We start from the raw sequence: 20,053 nt of genomic DNA, 5'->3' as shown, positions 1-20,053 counted from the left end.
ACTCAGGCTGTCAGACTGGCTAGCAGTGCCTTTACCCACTAAGCCATCTTGTTGGCCCACTTTTCAGGGACTTAATGAGGTATAAATACATATAAAGTAAAAATATCCACATTATATCACAATTAAGGCTTTCTATAAACATTTGAGTTTTTGGCCTATTTTGAGGCAGGTTCTTTTTTTAGTAATGAGGATAACAAAAAGCTTGTGGTATCTTCTAGTAATAGCAATGTGAGCTCAGGCATTTCTCATTTGTCTGTGACTGCATAATGAATGTTTTCTTTGCAGGAGCCCTAAGTATCCACTGTGGAAGGTCACTCCATTAAACACTAGACTAACAGATTCAGCAGGCTCATTTAACTGATTATTTGTAATCTCTAATCACATGATGCTGAAACCTAGGGGTCATTCTCAAGCGCTCTCACCTGTGGAACACCCAGCTTTCCTTCCCTAGGGTATCTTGAAAGCACTATATGGCCAGGACCAAGACAAGGAATTATGGACTATGACTGACAATGAGCTCAGTGCCTGCAGACACCAGGGCAGTCTCTGTATTATTCACAAGAATTTTAGAATAATTTTAAATAGAAAGAAGAATTAAAAAGCAGTTCTGTCATTTAATTATTATTCTAGAGTAGTGGTTCTCAATCTTCCTAATGGTGTGACCTTTAATACAGTTCCTCATGTTGTGGTGACCCAAACATAAAATTATTTTCATTGCTACTTCATAACCGTAATTTTGCTGATGAATCATAATGCAAATATCTGTTTTTTTTTTTTTCTGATTGTCTTAGGTGATCCCTGTGAAAGGGTTGTTTGAGCCTCCCCCACCAAAGAGATCACGACCCACAGGTTGGGAACTGCAGTTCTATTGGCTTCTCACTCTTTCAGCTTGGGAGGGCACAGTTTAGAACATGGAAGATCAGCCCAACTGAGAAAGCCTAACTAACAGCTATCTCTAAAGCAAGCTATTTAACCTGCCCTCATTAATACTCGGGCTCATGTACAGAGTGACTTCCAACTTAGACCTTTTTCATGTGCTACAGGGTAGAAGGACAGAGGTGTGCCTGTGGTAGCTGGTGTTTGCTCAAGTTCATGTGTGGCTGAAGATGCTATACAGTCTTCATGTCTATTTCCGGTTATGGGATGATTCTTACAGAATGAGTACTGGGCCCCTCAAATTCTGCAAGCTCCCAATGACATGCATGAACTCATTTTTATTCTGTTTTCCTTTTTCCAGTGCCTGGAATTTTTCCAAATTCAATTTTTAACTTCCTTTACTCTTGCCATACCAAGTTGACAATGACTTTATTGCTTCTAAAAGTGATACATATTTACTTCATGAGCCGTCATAGGAATGGTAAAATCACCCCCAACCTAGTAGACTAGTCTACAGATCACCATTACTGTGAAGTGTAACATTAAATAACTTCTGAACACAGCTTCTGTACAGGAAAATATTATCCATGCATGCTTTTTTTTCATTTATTATGTATGCAGTGTTCTGTCTGCATATATACCTACAGACCAGAAGAGGGCATCAGATCTCATTACAGATGGCTGTGAGCCACCACGTGGGTGCTGGGAATTGAACTCAGGACCTCTGGAAGAACAGCCAGTGCTCTCAACTACTGAGCCATCTCTCCAGCCCCTCAATGCATGCTTTTCTATGTTGAAGGACTGAAGACAGAGCCCAGGGTCCTATACACTCAAAGCAAATGCTTTATCTCTGAGGTATCAGGTTTTACTTAATTTCATTATTTAAAAACTTACATGAAATTGAGGGGAAATAAATATCTCCTTCAAACTGTTTCTCTATTATTAAAGGATTATCTTATGATCCTAGCTGTGAACAGGGCAATGAGAAATGAGTTAAAAGCTTATTTCTTTCCTACGCACAAACTCACTGAAATTCATGGTACTATGCAGCTTTTCCTTTTGGCTGTTAAAAGTCCTTTCTTTTTATTTAGTTCCCCAGTTCTTGGGGGACACAAGAACGGCCTTAATGAGTTGAATATCTGCATAAAACTAGAACTAGGTGGAGAAAAATAACGTGGGCAAGAAGAGAGACAGGAAGACATCACTCAAGATGTTCCCGGAAGGAAGAGAGACAGGAAGACATCACTCAAGATGTTCCCGGAAGGAAGTGTGCAAATCTGGGAGAAGCAGAAAGAGGGGCAGAGGGAAGGCAAGGACCCAGGAAAAGTTCAGATCCAGGGCTGCCAGTATTTAGAGGCAGCATATCAACATTTCTAAGTAACACTATATATCACCACTGGTGTAAGTAGATCTATGCTAAAGACACCAGAGCTGGAAGAAAACATCTGGAAACCCTGAAAATTAAGCAAGACCACTGAGCAAAATAATAAGTGAGCACTGTAACTATTTGTCACATTACTACAATCTTGTAGATTACAAAGTAGAAAATTATCTATCTTTTATAACAAGGTGATTATTGTTAGATACATGATATAATATAAGGATAATAAAATAAAAATTATAAGTATTTACAGTGATGCAATTTGGCTACCCTCCCTATTCCCCCCGCCCCCCAAACTTAAAACTAATCAGTAGAAAAATACCTTTGTGTCATGTGGCTCAGTCTCAGAATACTGTCTCTGTGTTCTTTCTATTCTGGAAACCAGGACATCTGGGCTATCATCTGTAAATCAGTTTGGAATCACAAAAGAACAAAAACTAACTTAAAATGAAATACAGTTCTATTTTAGGGCAGTTGCAGTTCTTTCTCTCTCTCTCTCTCTCTCTGTCTCTCTCTCTCTCTCTGTCTCTCTCTCTCTCTCTCTTTCCTTCTTTTAGGTCTATGATACACTAAAGCCAGAACTTATTGTAAATATATTTAAAATGTTCGGGATTTGAGCACTCAGCATTGGTCTTTGGCTTTGCCGAAGAAAGAGAATATTAAAAAAAATCTCCAAATGTTATCAGGGCATAATAGTTTACCCTAGAACTCAGGAATGGAGGCAGGAAGGAGTATTGCCAGTTCAGGGTCGGTTTAGGCTATACCTCAAGACCTTGTCTCAAAAACAAAAACAAAACAACCACCCAAAAGTTTATACTCTGAGGTCTAGTGGGAACGGCTGGGCATATGGAGCCCCAGAGACACTGTAACTTTACTTCCTTGAAAAAGTTCCATCTAAGAAACATAGCCTTGAGCTGGGACCTGGGTGTGGGAGCAGGCTGCTTGAGGAAGCAGAGTAAACCCCTCAGAGCTTCAACCTTTATTTACTAGATGCTGTGAGAATAAACTGGGGCTGTATATAAAGAACCATTTATAGTATCCGAATGTAAAATATGAACAATTTATTACCACAAAATAATCACATGCATCTACTAAAAAAGGAAAAAAATGCATTTTCTCATATGTTTACTAAATATTTAATGAATTTCTACTTTGTGTCAGGCACTGTCCCACATGGCAGTCATTAGCAATGTGTTTCAGTCTTACTCTGTAGCCCAGCTAGGCTTGGACCTAATGTCCTGTTGCTCAGTCTCTTGAGAAGCTGAGATTCTAGATCCATGCCATCAGGCTTAGCATAAAGACAGAAAATTTCATGGTGCTATGCTATTACATATTTAGATTTATTAGTATGGCCCATACACTGAAATACATATTAATGAAAAAATTCAGTCTTTCATCTACACTGATCATATCCAAATGCCCAACACCCTCTAGTACTCTCTAGCCATTGTACTGATAAATAACTATGGGACATCCACTATTGTAGATAATTCTGTCATATGGCTGTGTTACAGACTATATAACATCTACAGGATGATACAGAGGCATTATCACATATGCTTTGACTAAGTATCTCATTAGCTCTGCCTGGTATCTGCATTCAGTGCCAGCTGGCTCAGTCATAGGCCCCTATTACAGAGACTGTGATATGTCCACAAGTTGGGTTTTCTGTAAGAAATTGTCTAATTTCTGGATCTATGTGTGAAAAGAACCTATTGGTGCCTCAAATTAGCCTCAAAGGTTATTAAGTAAACAGTTACTATCTTTATGAATTATTTTTTGCCCCACATCATTAGATATGAATATAACTTTTCAGGCATCTAAAACAGAAGCACACATTAATACCTAGTTCGTCTTCTGAGGAGGGGTAATGCTCCTTCCTGTTTCTTTTAGACATGTGCCTTTCTTCCTCTTCAACCTGGAATTTACAATGACCATGTTATAGGCGCAGGATCTGATCCACTCAGTTAAAGTAGGGACACAGAGTAATAACTTCTATCATTTACAGGAGGTAGGTACATTAATTTAAAAAAATGTTATTAGAGACTTTAACACCTGTTGGGTGGTGGTGGTGGCACATGCCTTTAATTGCAGCACTTGGGAGAAAGAGACAGGAGGATTTCTATGAGTTTGAGGACAGCCTGGTCTACAGAGTGAGTTCTAGGACAGCCAAGGCTGCCTGGTTTGAGAAAAAAATCCGTCTCTAAAAACCAAAAACAACAACAACAAAAAAAGAAGAAGAAAAAAGAAAGAAAAGAAAAGGAAACTTTGGCACCTTCACTTAGACTGAGCTAATAGAGTAGATGAAAGTTAGTGCAAAACGATACATTCTGAACACAAAACAGGGACACAGTACCTAAGCATTACAGCAAAGGAAACAGGCACAAATGACATGCGATACAGACCACCCTAACATCTGTTTAATTTATACAAAGAAATCATATTTTGACAGCACAAATTGGAACTTTAGACAAAAAGACACAGAGTTGGGTGGGGAGAAAAATACAGGTGGTGGGGAAGAACTAGGGAGAGGGCAAATATGATCAAAACATACATGAAACTTCCACATAACAATCAAAGCACAAACAAAACAAATAGAACCTTCTAACACCTTTCTTCACATAGAGGCTAGAATCCTACATACAACACAAGAACACTTGAGTGAACTATGCAACACACCTCTTCAGAATCCGCTTCAGCGCTGCATCCGCTTAGGGCTTCCGTGCTGTCTTTTGTACTGCTGAATATTTCTGAATAGTAAACACAACAACAGAAATCCTCTTAAACCTGGGTGTCTGTGCATGTGGTTAGGAAAAACTGTCTAGTCATCCTGTTGCATAGCAGTTATGCACTAGGCACTATGGAAGACAGTTCAGGTGGCTTTTGATGTATTCTCCCAAAAGCGCTGTTGTGTGTCAGTGTGAAATGTGAATAAACACGGCCCAAGCATAAAAGGACTATGCCAGTGCCACAAAACTGAATTTTGCACAGCAAACTTTAAGGCCTTCTTCCTTCAGCTTTGTAACCAGTGTTAGGAGAATCCAAAGAATCCCCATGAAGTACTCCACATCAGACAGATTAGCGAGCATCCCAGCCTAACACGGTCAGGTAAAACACAAGTGTGAAGTGACAAGTCTGTCACTGAAGAAAAGCTAGCATTCAGTGCATTGAAGATGTGATTGTAACCGAGCAAATCTAAAGACATAGGACACTGCTCATGTTTTGAAGGACAGGGACGTGCAAAGTAGTACTCTGTAATTAGGAAAGGCTGCAAAAAATTGGAATGTTCATCAATAACAGAAGCAAAAAATAACCGTGGAATATTTATACAATGGGATACTAACTAGCATTACTGTAAAGTAACTGGTAATAAAGACAGGACATCAGAACATACAGCAAAATAGGCAAATAGGGTGAAAGGTGGAAATGTTTTATAAAATGTGGTTACTATTCACCTAAACCAGGCAACATATGCTATGTATCTTTATGAAACTAAAACCATACCTAGTATATGCAGAACAGTGGTTCCCTTTGAACTGCGATAAGAGAAAGAGATTGTGACTAGGAAACTCTCAGGGGACGAACATTTTAATAGATGAGTGAGACAAATATGCTGAATTTTAAGGTATGATAAATGAGGTAATGGGCACATGAGTATCTATCAATCACTATTACTGTTTTATTCTTGTCTAAGATATAGTCCAAAGCAATTATGAAAAGTGTGTATTTATATATCTTTCTCCAATCTTGGATTACAGAATCAACAAAATTAGCTAACAGAAACCAACAAAATTTCACATGCTGGATAAGAACAGAATTTTCTCTTTGGAGCTAGCGGCCTTTGAAGGTTATGTGTAACAAGGATTGACTCACATAAATGCAACTGCCCGACCTGTTATAACATTGAGACTGTGAGAAGTTAACAAACGCTCAGCTGGAGGCATGGTGCAGCATTCCAGTATTTCTACCACAGAAATCACAGGAGACTATGTACTTGGCTTCACAGAGGAGTGAAGCCGCTTTGAGGTCACTGGCAAAGTTCTTGTAGCTAGTTAAGGTCAAATACCACTTCTTAGCTGTATGGCCAAATTACTAAACCTCTAAGTTATTTCCTAAACTATAAATGTGATGCTTAGTGTTCACTTTATTGAACTACATAAACTACGTGAGAATATCTGAGAAGAGTACAAGAAATAGAAGGCAATCAGCAAATGGTAATTATAATTAGTACTAAAATTACTACTGTAGAATTCATTAACTTACCTCCTTTGTTTTGAGATTCACAGTGTATTTCTTCATTGATTCTTGAGTCTGAATTTTCAACCTAAACATACAATAAAAGGGTTCTTTATGGACAGTCTCACATAAACTTAACAGCAGGTAAAAAGACATGTGTGTAACGTGGCTGTTTACAACAATGCTGCCAGGACTAGGGTGCATGTTCCCTTCAGCTTACCCAGAAGCTCGAGGGCACAGAGGGCCTTCTTTGTGAAAAAATTCTAGCAAGTTACCATGCTTCAATGTTTATTCTCCTTGTCTTTAAAATGATTTTTGGAAAAAGCAAAATAAGCAAGAATAATTTCAACCTCTGAATTCTATTCCATTAAAGAGCTCTTACACGTTCTCCTTTCTTTATCTTTAAAAACTCTTGAGCTGGGTACAGTGCCTACATGTGCAATCCTAGCACCAGGGAGGGTGAGGCAGAGGACTGCTATTAGCTTGTGGCCGGTTGACCTATATATGAAGCAATATGACCCTGCCTCGGAAAAAGTTAGAAAATCCCAAACAACAAGACCCATCAAAACTCTGAAGTATTTTTGTCATAAAATTACCTATTTGACTAATTTTGTCAATCTCACTTTGTTTTAAACTGCGCAGTCTTGATGTCCTACAGCACTTTGCAGTCCTAGCTATAGGCCCTCATGACTGCTGGAGGCTGTACTCTGCTGGGGACTTGGGGCGACTGGGTGGTGCACACTGTCTGGTGCTAGAGGTTTCAGCTTGCAGGGCAAATCAGAGCCCCACTACAGGGGCTTCTTTCTTCTCCTTTGCAGCATAGGGTGCGAGCTTCTAGGTACAAAAAAAGATTCTGACCCCACAGTGCCCAGAAGCAAGAAAAGTTCTCCCATCTCTTCCAGAATTCATGGATGTTCTGGAAAGCACAGCTAATGGAGATTTGTAAGCATTCATAAAATATTCACCTCTGGTGTTATGTTCCCTACATATACACTGATACAAAACAAAACAAAACAAAACTAAGCTTTCAAGGGATTCAAAGAAATGATGAGAACCACAGCTGGAGAAAAATGTTTATTACAATCACAGTTCAGTCTCTTCAGACAAGCTTTCTACCATCATAAAGTGAGTCTCTCAAGCTAATAACTATTTTGCCTATATTGCCAGGAAGGTTTAAGAATTTGTGATTCTATTATAATAAAAGCCAGAGAGCTCAGAGTTTTTTGTCATAGCACGTAGGCGACTGTGGCAGAGGTCGAGTGTAAGCACCGTCTGCATGGAGAACTTGAGTGGAGCACACGCTACCAAATGGGCTGCGGCACAAACACCTTCCCACACCAGCTCTCTCTCCTCATCCTCAAACCAAACACTACAGTTACTTACATTTTGTGATTCGCTCACCAATGATGCTTCTTTCCCCTGTTCACCTGTTCAAAAACAAGATGAGACACAAGAAAACAACACTGTGTTGGAAATGGAGAGCAACACATTTAAACATTTCCAGAGCAGAGGAACTGAACAGGATGTCACGTGACCTGCATTTTTGAGAATCATAAAACTCTAATCAATCAGTTTTTACAATCTGTGTTCTGCATATTATCAGAAAAACAGCTTGTATTTTTATACTAATGTCTGTAGCCCATTAAGTCATGCAGTGACTTACCTACTTAAGTCATTGGAGCTAAGGAAAAGGTGGAAGACCTTAATATTATCTGCTAGGCTGCAGTTAAACTAGCTCATTTAAAAATAATGCCATCAGATGAAAGGTTAGAGCCTTTCCCCTCACACAGCAATGGTCTGTTTATAGTCTTGGAACTTGAAGTACAAAGCCTACTGTTTCTCCTCAACAATGACAGAATATACATTTTTCTTTTAAACAGCTTCCTTCTATGTAAATAGATCTCTTATTGAATTGTACCTAAACACAGTAAAACAGTCTAAAGCTAGCTATGGGAACCAAAGACTGAGAATGCACAAATATTTCCTTCTAGACAGTGAACATTATGCATGACTGAAACACCCATATGCATTAACTAATTTATTCATGGTTTGGATTATTTAACTTCAGAATGAATGACTCAGCATCTGTTGCAGTCTGAGGATTGTGTGAATTTCTGCTCAGAAGGCTCCTAAGGTCATTTCCTTTCTAATTCTAAGGTTTTCTCCTCAAAGTATTGTGGCTTACAACAGAGAGTGTTTTAGACTGAAAGGTGATGCAAGCTAAGAGTAGTTTTGTGCTGTCACTAGGGCAAAAGCCAGAGAGCCAAGGTGATCAAGTGGACACATGATTGGTTGTGGGGAACAAGCTGCAACAGTCCTCAGAAGGGCAGTAAGGGCATGGAGAAACTCGCATGGAATAAAGCGCCTGTCCCTGACAATTTTTCTTTTACCAGTATTATTTGGAGAGGTTATATTTAAACAACAATCCTATATAAAACAGGATGAGAAAAGTGTATGTTAAAAACAAAACAGTGCATGGCTTAAGGGAGAGGTCAACAGTTATGAGGTGCACTGCCCTTTCAGAAGACCGAAGTTCAGTTCCCAGTGCACTTACAAAGTGACTCTCAAGTGCCTCTAATTCCAGCTGGAGGTGACCTGACAACTCTGGCTTCACGAATCCCCTGCATACATTGATGTGAATACCCAGCCATTCACATCAACAAAATTTTAAATAAATCTTTAATTTAAAAAAAGGAAAAAGAATGAAGAATTTTGTCTGAACTATTTTAAAAAGTAAGAGGCAAATTCATAGTCTGTCAGTATTTTACTATAAACCATCCACCAACTTTAAGCTGCAGTAAAAGATAAAAATATATGCAGGGGCAGACAGTGAACAACTGCTAAAACCAGCCTACCTGATGCACTTTGCCTTCCAACACAGGGGTTTCCAGATGCTACTGCAACTCCATGATTTGTATCTTCCTCTGAATGCAAAGATGTCTACAAAAGTCCAAGGCACCACAAAAATAAGTGAAGTGAGACTAGCTGGCAACTGTGGCAAATTAGACTATCCCGTAGCATCTAGAAGCAACTTAAAAATCTATCCTCCCATGAGTTGAAAAATGAGTACATCAACATTTAAAATAATACAGGAATGATCAGTCTAATCTCACCTTTCACCATCTTAAAGCAAAAGGCTAAAACCATAGTTTATTACAATACATGTGATCCTTTCTGATCGGCCCTACTACCTTGCCACTCTGAAGCTTCATACCTAAGAGACTGGGGTACAACAGTTTAACTCATCCCATCTCCTTGCCTAGTTGTTCTCTCTTTTCTCTTCCAATAAACTTCAAATCTGCTTTCAGAATTCTGTACCAATGTCCTTTTGCAAACACTTCTTGCTACCTGCCCAATACTCTTTTGGGGTAACCCCCCATTCATTGCTAGCTTGTCACAAACAGCTGGCAAGAACTGTGGAATCAATTTAGAAAAAAAAAAGTCTAAATTGTGTATGGTGCAGACCTAATAAAAATAAGAAAAATTTTATTCAAAATATGAAACCATGGAGAATTTAAGCAGAGCTATGACGTGACCCAACTTATGTTTTAAAAGATATTAGGCATGGTGACATCAACCATAAGATTGGAACAGAAGTCCACGTCTAACAGGAAGCCATTAAAGTGGTCGCTTAGGTGAGGCTGGTAGCTATGGGAACAGAAAGTCATGGACTCATGTTTTGTTGACAGCAGATTAAATACAGATGAGAGAAATGGAAGGTGACTCCATGTTTGCTTTGAGGAGCTAGATCTGATAATGGCCCTTTTTACTAATATTACTGGAGTTCCTAGCTTTTTACCCAAGGATGACAATAACACCATGTGTCACCGGTATAAGAAAAGGCCACATACAGCTGATGTGTGCACGGCCAACAGCCCACACCACTCCGTGTCAAGACTTACTGAGCTACTAGTCTTACCTCAGTTGTCAAGTTGGCTGACAGTCCTGGTTCTCCTGTACTCTTTGGTGGTAACTCCACATTGCCTAATGAAACTCAAAGAATTAACAAAATTTAAAAATTTGAATGCAAAATACATCTCACACAGAAAAGTAACAACATGTTATCAGCACTCAGAGCCACCTACCCTTGCTGATTTAGTTCACTGTAAGCAAAACAGCAGAAAAAGGAGTACTCTGTGGGTAAAGGGGGGCTAGAAAAAAAAAAACAGTGGCTATTTGCTCATTTGTGGGACAATGGAATTATTTCTTGCTTGCATAAAAAGCTAACTGCCTAGAAAGGGAGATAATATATTATTTATGGAGAAATCTTATTTCCTAGTATTGTTCTATAGCCAGCTCTATCAAATTTGTTCCTAAAACTATATATGCAACATTCTGAACAAGAGAGATTTATAAATGCCCGATCAAGACATGATTTATAGACCCACTTTACTTCTTGACACTGAGACTGAACGAAAAACGGAAACCTGTCAGGTAGATCCACAGACAACGGGATCTTCTCAGGTGGGCAATTTTATCCCGTCCCTTTGTAGCTGTGGCTTCGTTTCCCTCACTTCACACTGGCACTAACAAAGAAAAGCCTTCATTTTCCCCAGAGCATGCAGGTCTTTCTTGTTTAAAAGCCCTTCTGCCTGCCCTTCCAGGGGACAGAAAAGGGAATGGAGGAATAATAGCGTGCAGTAACACTGAGTCACAAAAAGCATCAGAGCATTCAATTCATTCTCCACTAAATGCAATGGGAAAAGTTAAAGTTACTTATTTCAACCCTTAGAATACTTCTTTTCTTCCATTTTCTTTTATTCTTGAGATTATAAATACATCATTTTTCTTTTCCCTTTCTCCCTCCAATCCTCTCATATATCCCTACTTATATCCCTACTTGTTCTTTCAAATTCAAGTCCCTTTTATCACTAATTGCTGCTACATCCATCTATCTATCTATCTATCTATCTATCTATCTATCTATCTATCTATCTGTATTTATATATATTTCTAAATATATAATCTGTTTAGTATATCATTACTTGGATGCACACCTTCAGGGCTGACCATTTGGTACTGGACAATCAATTGGTGTGCTCCCCTCTCTGGAGAAGACTCCTTAGGTCATTTCTTAATGCTGTTTCTTAAGTACCTATAACAAAGAGGGCTAAATCTACTAGCATCAATTTTCTGAAGCTAGACTAAGTGCAAGAAAGGATGATTCCATTTTAAAGGTTCAGGATGCCATAGTTTATAAAGCTAGAATGGAGATGAATCAAGGTCCACTGGCCCCTTCAAGTCTTACTCAGAAACTCGAGTTTGTAGAATACGCTATTTTTCACTTCCACCTAAACACCTGTTATACTTGAATCACTGCCAATGAGTGTCACATGAGGCAGAATTCATAATTGTCTTCCCATTGATTATCTGTACCCCTAGATCCTAGAACAGTAGTACTGTACACAGCATCTGAAACTGGATGAATAACTGCAATTACCTCCGAAAGTGATTACAGATTTCCACAAAACCAGCACTCTCTGAAATCTCTCAAAAGGGAACATGGATCCCCTCACCCAAATTTTCTAAATTGGAAATTAATGTGCCTTACTTGAATAGCATCTCAGTTAAGAATAAAAATAGGAGCTGGAAGTCTATGTAGCTCAGATGTAGAGTATTTGTAAGAGGCTCTGGGTTCAATTCCCAGAATACTGCAAATCAAACCAAACCAACCAAGGCACACACAAACAAGAGATCTGAAGATGGCTCAGAAACTTGCCAGTCATGAAGATTAACAAGTTGAGGTGCCTGCCCTTAGCCTCCTGCCTTTTCTATACTGACACATGAGCTACAGGTCTAGTTTTAATGTTTAAAATACAGGATGTTATAAAACCACCTCAGTAAAGTGTTAGACTACATAAAGGATCCTCACCTATGCCACACTCATTCTCCTCAGGAAGAACAGCGTCGTCAACGTTTCCTTCCCTGTGGAGTGATTGCCTTGTACCAGGAACATGTTTCTCAGCAAACCTTTCACTAGTCCATGTGCCACTGTGGTCACTTTTTGCAGTCAAGTCCCCCTCCCGTTGTGGAGTAGATGGAGCTACATGGCAGGCAGCTGCTGGAAGGACTGCTGTGTGGGAAGGACCCATTTGTGACTCTTGGCCAGTAATACATTTGGTGGTAGTTTTCAAGTTGTTCTTAGGCGCCTGCTGGTCAGAAGGACACTCCAATGCAGCATCTCTGATGGGCAGCATGTCATCAGTTTTAGCACCAGCATTTACTGCTGCCAGGCAGTGACTACTGCCAGAGGAGTCCTCAGCAGACGTCTGTTCTGGTCCTGTCAGACAGTTGGTCTCAGACAATTTGTCCGACACCGAGTTTGCATTCCTCTCTGAGTACTTTCTTGTAATACCACTAGCTGTGCTACTGTGTCCTGCTGCCTCTGCCTCTGCACTTTTGTTCTCCCTCTGAACAGAGGTCAGCAATGCATTCCTTTCTTCTGAATTGAGATCTTGACCGGGGCAGTCCTTGCCATGTCTGTCTTCCTCTCCTATGCATGAAGCAGTACCTGGATGGCTTTGCCCTGCAGAGGGCTCACAGACTGGCAGCCTGTCATTCTCCCCTTTGGTGCTCACTGCCATCAAGGGGCCCACTTCTCTGACTATTGTGGATGGCCCAGGGCACTGACAGTTACTCTCAGCCATGAGGCTGGGCATGGGTAGTTCACACTTACTTTGCTTTGTAGTCAAATGATCACCATTTCCTTCTGGGTTGTGTGTGGCTGGCTGGCTCTCTTCATGTCTGCTTAGGCTAGAGCACATGAGCACACACTCTGTTGTGCTGGTGGAGATAATGGCGGCATCACTGAGATCCTCCCCTCTCACAGTGGTGCCCTGGTCTTCATCTGTAGGGACAGGACCAAGCATGACTGCTTCACGTCCTTCAGAGGTGCTTGTGGAAATCATAGCAGTGTCACCCGTCTCCTCTACTGGGATGACTGCTTCCTGAGGGACAGCACTGGACACAGAGCCTTCGCAGTCTTCCACTGAACTTGTTGAGATAACCGCGTTCCCATCGGCCACAGATGGTGCATTTTCACTTACACCAGAGACAGAGGCTTCACAGTCTTCCGCTATGCTGGTAGAAATGAGAGCACACTCATCCTTTTCTTCCTTGCTGGTTGAGGCAAGAGGACTTTCAGCTTCAGCATGATGAGCACTAGGCATAGGTACCTCAAAGTCCTCGGTGCTTACCAAGACTGGACCTGCAGTGCTTTCCTCAACTGCTGCAACTGGCTGCTCGCTCTTAGCACATGTGACGGTAACTGCGCTGGAAATAGGAACTTCGAATTCTTCCCCTATGCTTGTGGAAATCATGGCACACTCATCCTTCTCTTCACTTCCGGTAGCACAAGTGAGTTGGCTCTCATCACCTGAAATTGCACTGGGCATAGGAGCCTCAAATCCTTCCATATGTATTCTCGTGTCTTCTGTATTTTCTTCAGTGCTCAGAGGACACAAATGCCCTCTTCTCACATCTATTGTTGCACTTATCTGAAGGGTGCCGTCATTTGTACTGGTAGAAATCATCAAGCCATTGCCTTGACTTTTACTCCCAGCTAAGCTGTCCTTGTTGGAAACATCAGAACTGGCTGTAGAAGCCATAAGGCCATCACAGTCTTCACTTTCTACAGAAGTGATGACACCTTCATCTTTTCCCCCGGGTGATGTGTGGCCGACTTCATATTCTGGAACTGCACCAGACACGAGAACATCATCACTGCCCCTCACCAACCCAGTGGAAATAGTTGTATCTTCCACTGTTTCCTTCCTGTTAAGCTGACTATCACTGTGATGAGAAGTTGCACTAGCCACAGGGCCTTCGCTACCACCTAGAACTAGAGGCCCATCACTGTTCCCTGTAAAGGCACTGGTCACACTGCTTTCCACAATCCCTTTGGCACTGGAGCAGATATCAGTGTCTTTGATTTCCTTCTCTGCACCACTCACACTATCAACATTACTGTCATTTGTATTCACAGTGGTGGCCCCAGCCTCAGCGTCCACATGTTCCATTGTAGGGCCAATCTGAGCACCCCCTTCTGCACTCTCACAAACTAACATTCCTTCACTTTCTTCTATCCCCGTGCAAGTCGAAGCATGGCCGGTTTCGTTTCCTCTTCCAGTACTAGTCACAACACCCTCCCCCTCATCATCCTCTTCTTTTGCACCTGTGCTGGTCACAATGTCTTCGTCATCGCCGGGGCCAGCAGCCACCACAGGTATGTTTGTAATGTCTTTGGCCTCTGTGCTATCCATTGCACTCTCCGCATTCTCTTCTGTTTCAGAACTTATGGCACAGCGTTCACTGCTGTCTTCTGAGCCTGTGCAGTTCGCTGGCCCTTCCCCCTCTTCTTCAGTAATGCCTGTGCTGGTGACTGCACTCTCACCTTCCGTACCATCATTTGCAGAACCATCTCCTTGGTTGGCACTTGCCTCGCAAGGCTTATCACCATTTACTTGGACCACATCTGCACCTGTAACTACCCGTTGTTCTGGGGTTCCCACTCCAGTTACCAAGGAGAAGATGAAGCTATCACTTCTTCCTTTGGCTTCAGTACATGTCACAGTGCCTTCTGTTTCTTTTTTAGAACCAACTCGTGTCCTATTTTCCTGGGACCCAACAACATCTTCACTGCTCACAGATCCTGCTCTTATTTCCGTGCCAGCACTTGTAACAGCCCCATCACTTTCAACTTCACCAGTAAAAGTAGCAGTCCCCTCAACTGTACACGAAGAACCATCACACTTTTCCTCAGAGCCTGCACTGGTTACTGCATCATCTTTTTCCTCTGTTGCAACACTGTTCACACTGGCTTCAGTTTGAACTGTATGAGCTACCAAGGGCTCTGCCACTCTGTCTTCTGATTCAGCAACAGTACACTCTCCACTTTCTCCTTCCTTGGAACTTGTGAGCAAAGTCTCACTTTCAGCAAATCCTTCTGTGACAACACCCCTACCCTCTTCAGCTGCAGCAAAAACAGTGCACTCACTGGCTTCTGCCCCAACCTGAAGGGGATGGTTTCTAGGGCTTGCACCCATTATGAAGCCTTCATCTGCCTCAATACTTGTACAAGGTAAGGTCATCCCCTTCTCTCCTGTTTCAGATGAAGTGGTGGTTGCATCCCCAGCCTTGATGGGATTTAACATGATGCCTTTGTCCTTCCCTTCAGTACTAGTAGCAATGAAAGCTTTGTCTCGTCTACCAGATCCTGCTGCTACCCTCTCCATTTTCCCATGCCTTTGCTGTGACACAGAAGCAGTATCACGCGTAGCACTGGTATCTACCTCATTGTTTTCAGTCTTCCTTTCCACATCAGTTGGTATTTGTTTACTTTCGTCTGGATCTCTGTTATGCTTACGTCTGACTGTTTCAGCTTCCTTTCTTGTACTCAGGTCTACTACATTCTCAACAGCAGCACTGTCCTGTTTTATATCAGGCTCTACATTCAGATCACTCTCTTTTTTGGCTGTGCCCATCAAGTTCCTTTGCTTGCTAATGTTCTTATTTTCTCCACTCATGCCCGTTGACTTGCCAGCAAGAGGTATACTTGCTTTGCTTTCTTTACTGTGCAGCAATGTGGTCTGGCCATCTTCAGGAAGGTGCCTTTTGCTACTGGTGTTTGCTTTTGATGGCATATCTGCTGTGGAGCCTTCACTACTTTCTTTGCTGCCGCTTGTCTTATGGACTTCTGACTTCTTAATCGTCAAACTTTGGTTAGGGCTATCATAACTATTTACAAGGGAGGTGCCAGCTGTGCCACCTTCCGGAATCATTTCTCTGTCAACTACAGGAACTGTACTTGAGTCATGAGATTCTTTCTGAGGTACAACAGAGGAGCCTGAGGATGATGAGAGGTCTGAGTCTGTAGAGCATTCCAAAGAAGCATCCCCTTGAGCGCCACATTCTTCGGTGGCTCTGGATGTGCCTTTCAAATTCTTCTGTATCCTCTCATTTTCTGACGGGGCCCTAGAGAGCACTCTCCGACTCCCTTCGGAGTCTACATTTATGTCATGGGCTCCTCGCTGAACTGGCTCTCTCTCCCTAGTTGGCTTTGCCGTAGCACTTTGAATATGCACTTTCTTGGTCAAGGTGCTTTTATGGTCAGTATGCTTTTCAGAATTGCTAGTAACTGCTAGTCCACGGCCTGATTTACAGGTCACAACTGCTGGTTTTGAATCTATCATGGAAGTTCTTAACTCATCCTTTAAAACCCCAGCAGCAGCTTTATGTTTTGTAACATTTTCAAAGTCAATGTCTTGCTGAGAACTATTATTACTGATGTCTTGGATTTTAGAATGTTCAGACACATTTTCTGCAGTTGCCTCAGAATCAATTTCCATTGGTTCTTGTTCAGGGATGGATGTGGTTTCACTGCTTCTTTTGGTTCTCTGCAGGGAGGAACTACTGGCAGGGCCTAAACTGGTTGCTGCTAACTTATCTTCCTTGGCCATTTCCTGCGATATGCTTCCTCTTCGGTTTTCACACAATCTTTTGCTTAATTTCTTTTCTATGACTGAGCCATTTCCTTTGCCCTTTTCATGACTGCTGTCAACTTCTTTACCATCCTTGTCATCTGGTTTATTTTCTTCTTTTTTTTTCATGTCTTTACTACTGTGCTTTAAGCCTCTGCTTCTGTGCCCATCGGAGAACCTCCTCTCAGGTTTGGAGGAGGTTGAGTCTTTATCAGTCTTATGCTTCTCTTTTACCAGTGGTAACTTAGTTTTGTGCCCAGAGTCCTTCTGAGCACCATGTGCTGAAGGTGTAGCATTCTCCGGTGCAGGGTCAATGACAGCTTCTTCTGAAGATCTGTCTTCAAGTTTGGACCTGCGTTGCCTTTCTGGGTCATTATCTTCTGTATTCTTCTCCTTATCAGGCTTTGAAGCTGTCACCTGTTTTGTGACACCTTCTTGAGATTCTGTTTCAGCAACTTTTATTTGTTTACCTTGACCTTTTGATTTAGACTTTAACACAAGCTTCTCTTCCAACAAGCTCTTCATTTTTCGCCTCTCTTTATGAATCTCTTCAGGCTTGAAACTGCTATCGGCATTAGTGGAGTCTGTCTCACACTTCTCTTCAGAACAGCTCTCACTTCTTTTCTGCAATGGAACACTGTGCTGCTTGGAGCTTACATCCTTCTGAAGTTTAGAGTCACTTGACCTTCTCGACTTGTGCTCTGCCTTGGCTTTTTCAGATGGCAGGTGCCTCTCCTTTTTGCTATCTTTACGTGTATGCTCATCTGTTTTTATAGCGTACTCAGAAACTGGCCTTCCGTCTCTACCCAACACTGACAACTTTCTTTCATTCCTGTGCTTACTTTTACGTTCAGCTTTATCATCTGAAGAAAGTTTGGTTTGTTGACTTTGCTTCTGAGTATTTTCCTCTACTTTTAAACCTTTCTCAGAAGAGTGAAGTTCAGTCTCATCACCTGCTTTATGTATCCCATCACCTTTGTATCTGTGTTTTGAAGACAATTTTTCTTCTGATTGAGCTTTCTCCTTCTCAGGTTTCTCCTTGGTGGACTTTGCCTCTTTTTTAGGCAGGCCTTTCCCATGAGTTTCAGGTTCATCTTTCTTTTGATACTTTTCATTTTTAAGGGTGCTTTTCTGTTTCTGGGGTTCATCCATGTTAATTTCTAAGCGTTCTGTTTGCTTTTTTACATCTCTTGTATCGGTTTCTTCAGGAGCTCCTTCCATTACAACAGGGGTGGATGTCCGTCGCTTATGTTCTCTTTCGACCTTCGACTCAGTTTTGTTTTCCTCAGCTGAATGCAGAGATTCTGAAAGCCTCCGGGCAGGCTTACTTGATTCACCTTTTCCATGAGCATGCTTCAGGTCCTTGGAGGAGGCCTTTTCTTTTTCACAGTGCTGTCAGAAAACATAGGGTTCCTATGAGACACATGTTATACATAAGCTTACTATTAGTTACACTTAATATGTGAGCTCTGGAATATCCGAGACAAATTCATCTGCTCCACAGATAATGCAGCCTATGGTAGGTAGTAGACACCACTAAGCTCAAACTCACTGCAATATAAGTGTCTAGATGATCACACTAAGTCTTGCATTCTTCCCAGCTTTACGGAACAGCTATTCCACATAGCCGACCCATGCACTTAGAAAATTCTATAAATGACTATAGCTCACCGATACCCAATAGTTCTTAATAAATGCAAGCTAAGGAACAGTCTGGTGTTTTTCAATATAAAAATACACATGCCGATGAAGTAAAGGTTTATTTTTAAATCTAGAAACCCAAATCACTTATAGAAGCCATGTGAATTTAGACTATTTGTATAATACTCTATTTATAAAATATATAAATATTTTATAATATTTGGATGTACTATACATACAAACTGAGTAACAGTGTAAGCATATACATGTAACATAAGCATATACACATATATATGTTCATGTGTTCTGGGCAGATGTTGGGGAAGCATGGACAGTACTTAAATTTTCCTTGTTACCCCAGTTTTGAAACTTAGAACATTAACATGTAAAACTTTATGAGATAATTTCCATAAAAAAGTCACAAAAGCAAGTTACACATCTAAATATATGCATTAACATATAAGGATGTATGCCTAAATACAACTCCAATTTCTAAATAAAGAAATTTACTGGTTATTAACAATTACTAAGTCATTAGTGTCTCTATTCCAGAAACATCATGAGTTAGTTAGCTAGAATTATGGATATGTTTATACAAATAAAAGATTTAAACTCAGTTAAAGCCCAAATCTGTTCCAAGAGAATAACTGAACACAGGGAATAAATGTATTAAATATATCTATTTTCCAAATTTTTTTTAAATCCCAAGACAATGTTTCTCTGGCTGTCCTGGAACTCAGAGATTTGCCTGCCTCTGCCTCCTGGGAGGAAAGTGTGACATTAGAGTGCTAGGATTAAAGGGTGTACCACCACAACCAAGTTTATTTTTAACAATTTAAAATGAGCACATTTTGGACACAACCTTAGTGTCAAATACAAGCTAGTGCTTAAGTAAATAAGAATGCATCCATTCAGTATGACAACAGTCAATCATTGAAAAATTATGAAGCCTATGAGGTAACACAAGGTGAGCAAATTCTTAATTTTTTTTGGTTGGAGTAGTTTCCCTCCAAAAGACTATGTGTATGTGGACAGGAAACCAAAGAGATAAAGTAGAAGACCTATTATGGGGATTTTAGTTTTCTCTCCTCTTTCTTCTTACTGACAATTTTGTTATTGCTATATATAGCAATATATATATATAATTTTCTTATATATATATGAATTATATATAATATATTATATATAATAAATATATAATATAATATATAATAAATTATATATTATATATATAATTTTCTTATATATAAGAAACAGGATAAAGAAGGTACAGAAACAGTTTCTTACCTAGACCAAACAAAATCATATGCATCGACTCATCACAACAAGGAATTCAGGTCAGAATGGGACGAGGCTTAAGGTGAACAGAGTGGTTTTAAGACATCACACAGAAAAGATCGTACTACGCTGTTTCACTGCAAAGGAACATGAATAACCCACC

At 40.6% G+C, this 20,053-nt stretch overlaps 1 protein-coding gene across 4 annotated transcripts in view; it reads right to left on the bottom strand.

The window, feature by feature from the left end:
* The window catches only part of Bod1l1 (biorientation of chromosomes in cell division 1 like 1), a 53,958-nt gene that overhangs the window by 14,988 nt on the left and 18,917 nt on the right, over positions 1–20,053 (bottom strand). For 2 of the 4 annotated variants that reach the window (XM_075943680.1, XM_075943682.1), the window contains exons 10-17: positions 12,366–18,363; positions 10,413–10,486; positions 9,349–9,433; positions 7,877–7,920; positions 6,521–6,581; positions 4,937–5,007; positions 4,103–4,175; positions 2,580–2,659 (exon numbers count right to left, since the gene is read on the bottom strand). In XM_075943680.1, the coding sequence (XP_075799795.1) occupies positions 2,580–2,659; positions 4,103–4,175; positions 4,937–5,007; positions 6,521–6,581; positions 7,877–7,920; positions 9,349–9,433; positions 10,413–10,486; positions 12,366–18,363 (6,486 nt within the window). The remainder of the gene's footprint in view (positions 1–2,579; positions 2,660–4,102; positions 4,176–4,936; positions 5,008–6,520; positions 6,582–7,876; positions 7,921–9,348; positions 9,434–10,412; positions 10,487–12,365; positions 18,364–20,053) is intronic. The other 2 variants (XM_075943681.1, XM_075943683.1) reach the window with 1 other exon arrangement.

Source organism: Microtus pennsylvanicus, chromosome 12 (assembly GCF_037038515.1).
Source record: "Microtus pennsylvanicus isolate mMicPen1 chromosome 12, mMicPen1.hap1, whole genome shotgun sequence".
NCBI lineage: Eukaryota > Metazoa > Chordata > Mammalia > Rodentia > Cricetidae > Microtus > Microtus pennsylvanicus.
Note: the sequence above shows the minus strand (reverse complement) of the source record. Positions and strands in the feature narration are given on the sequence as shown.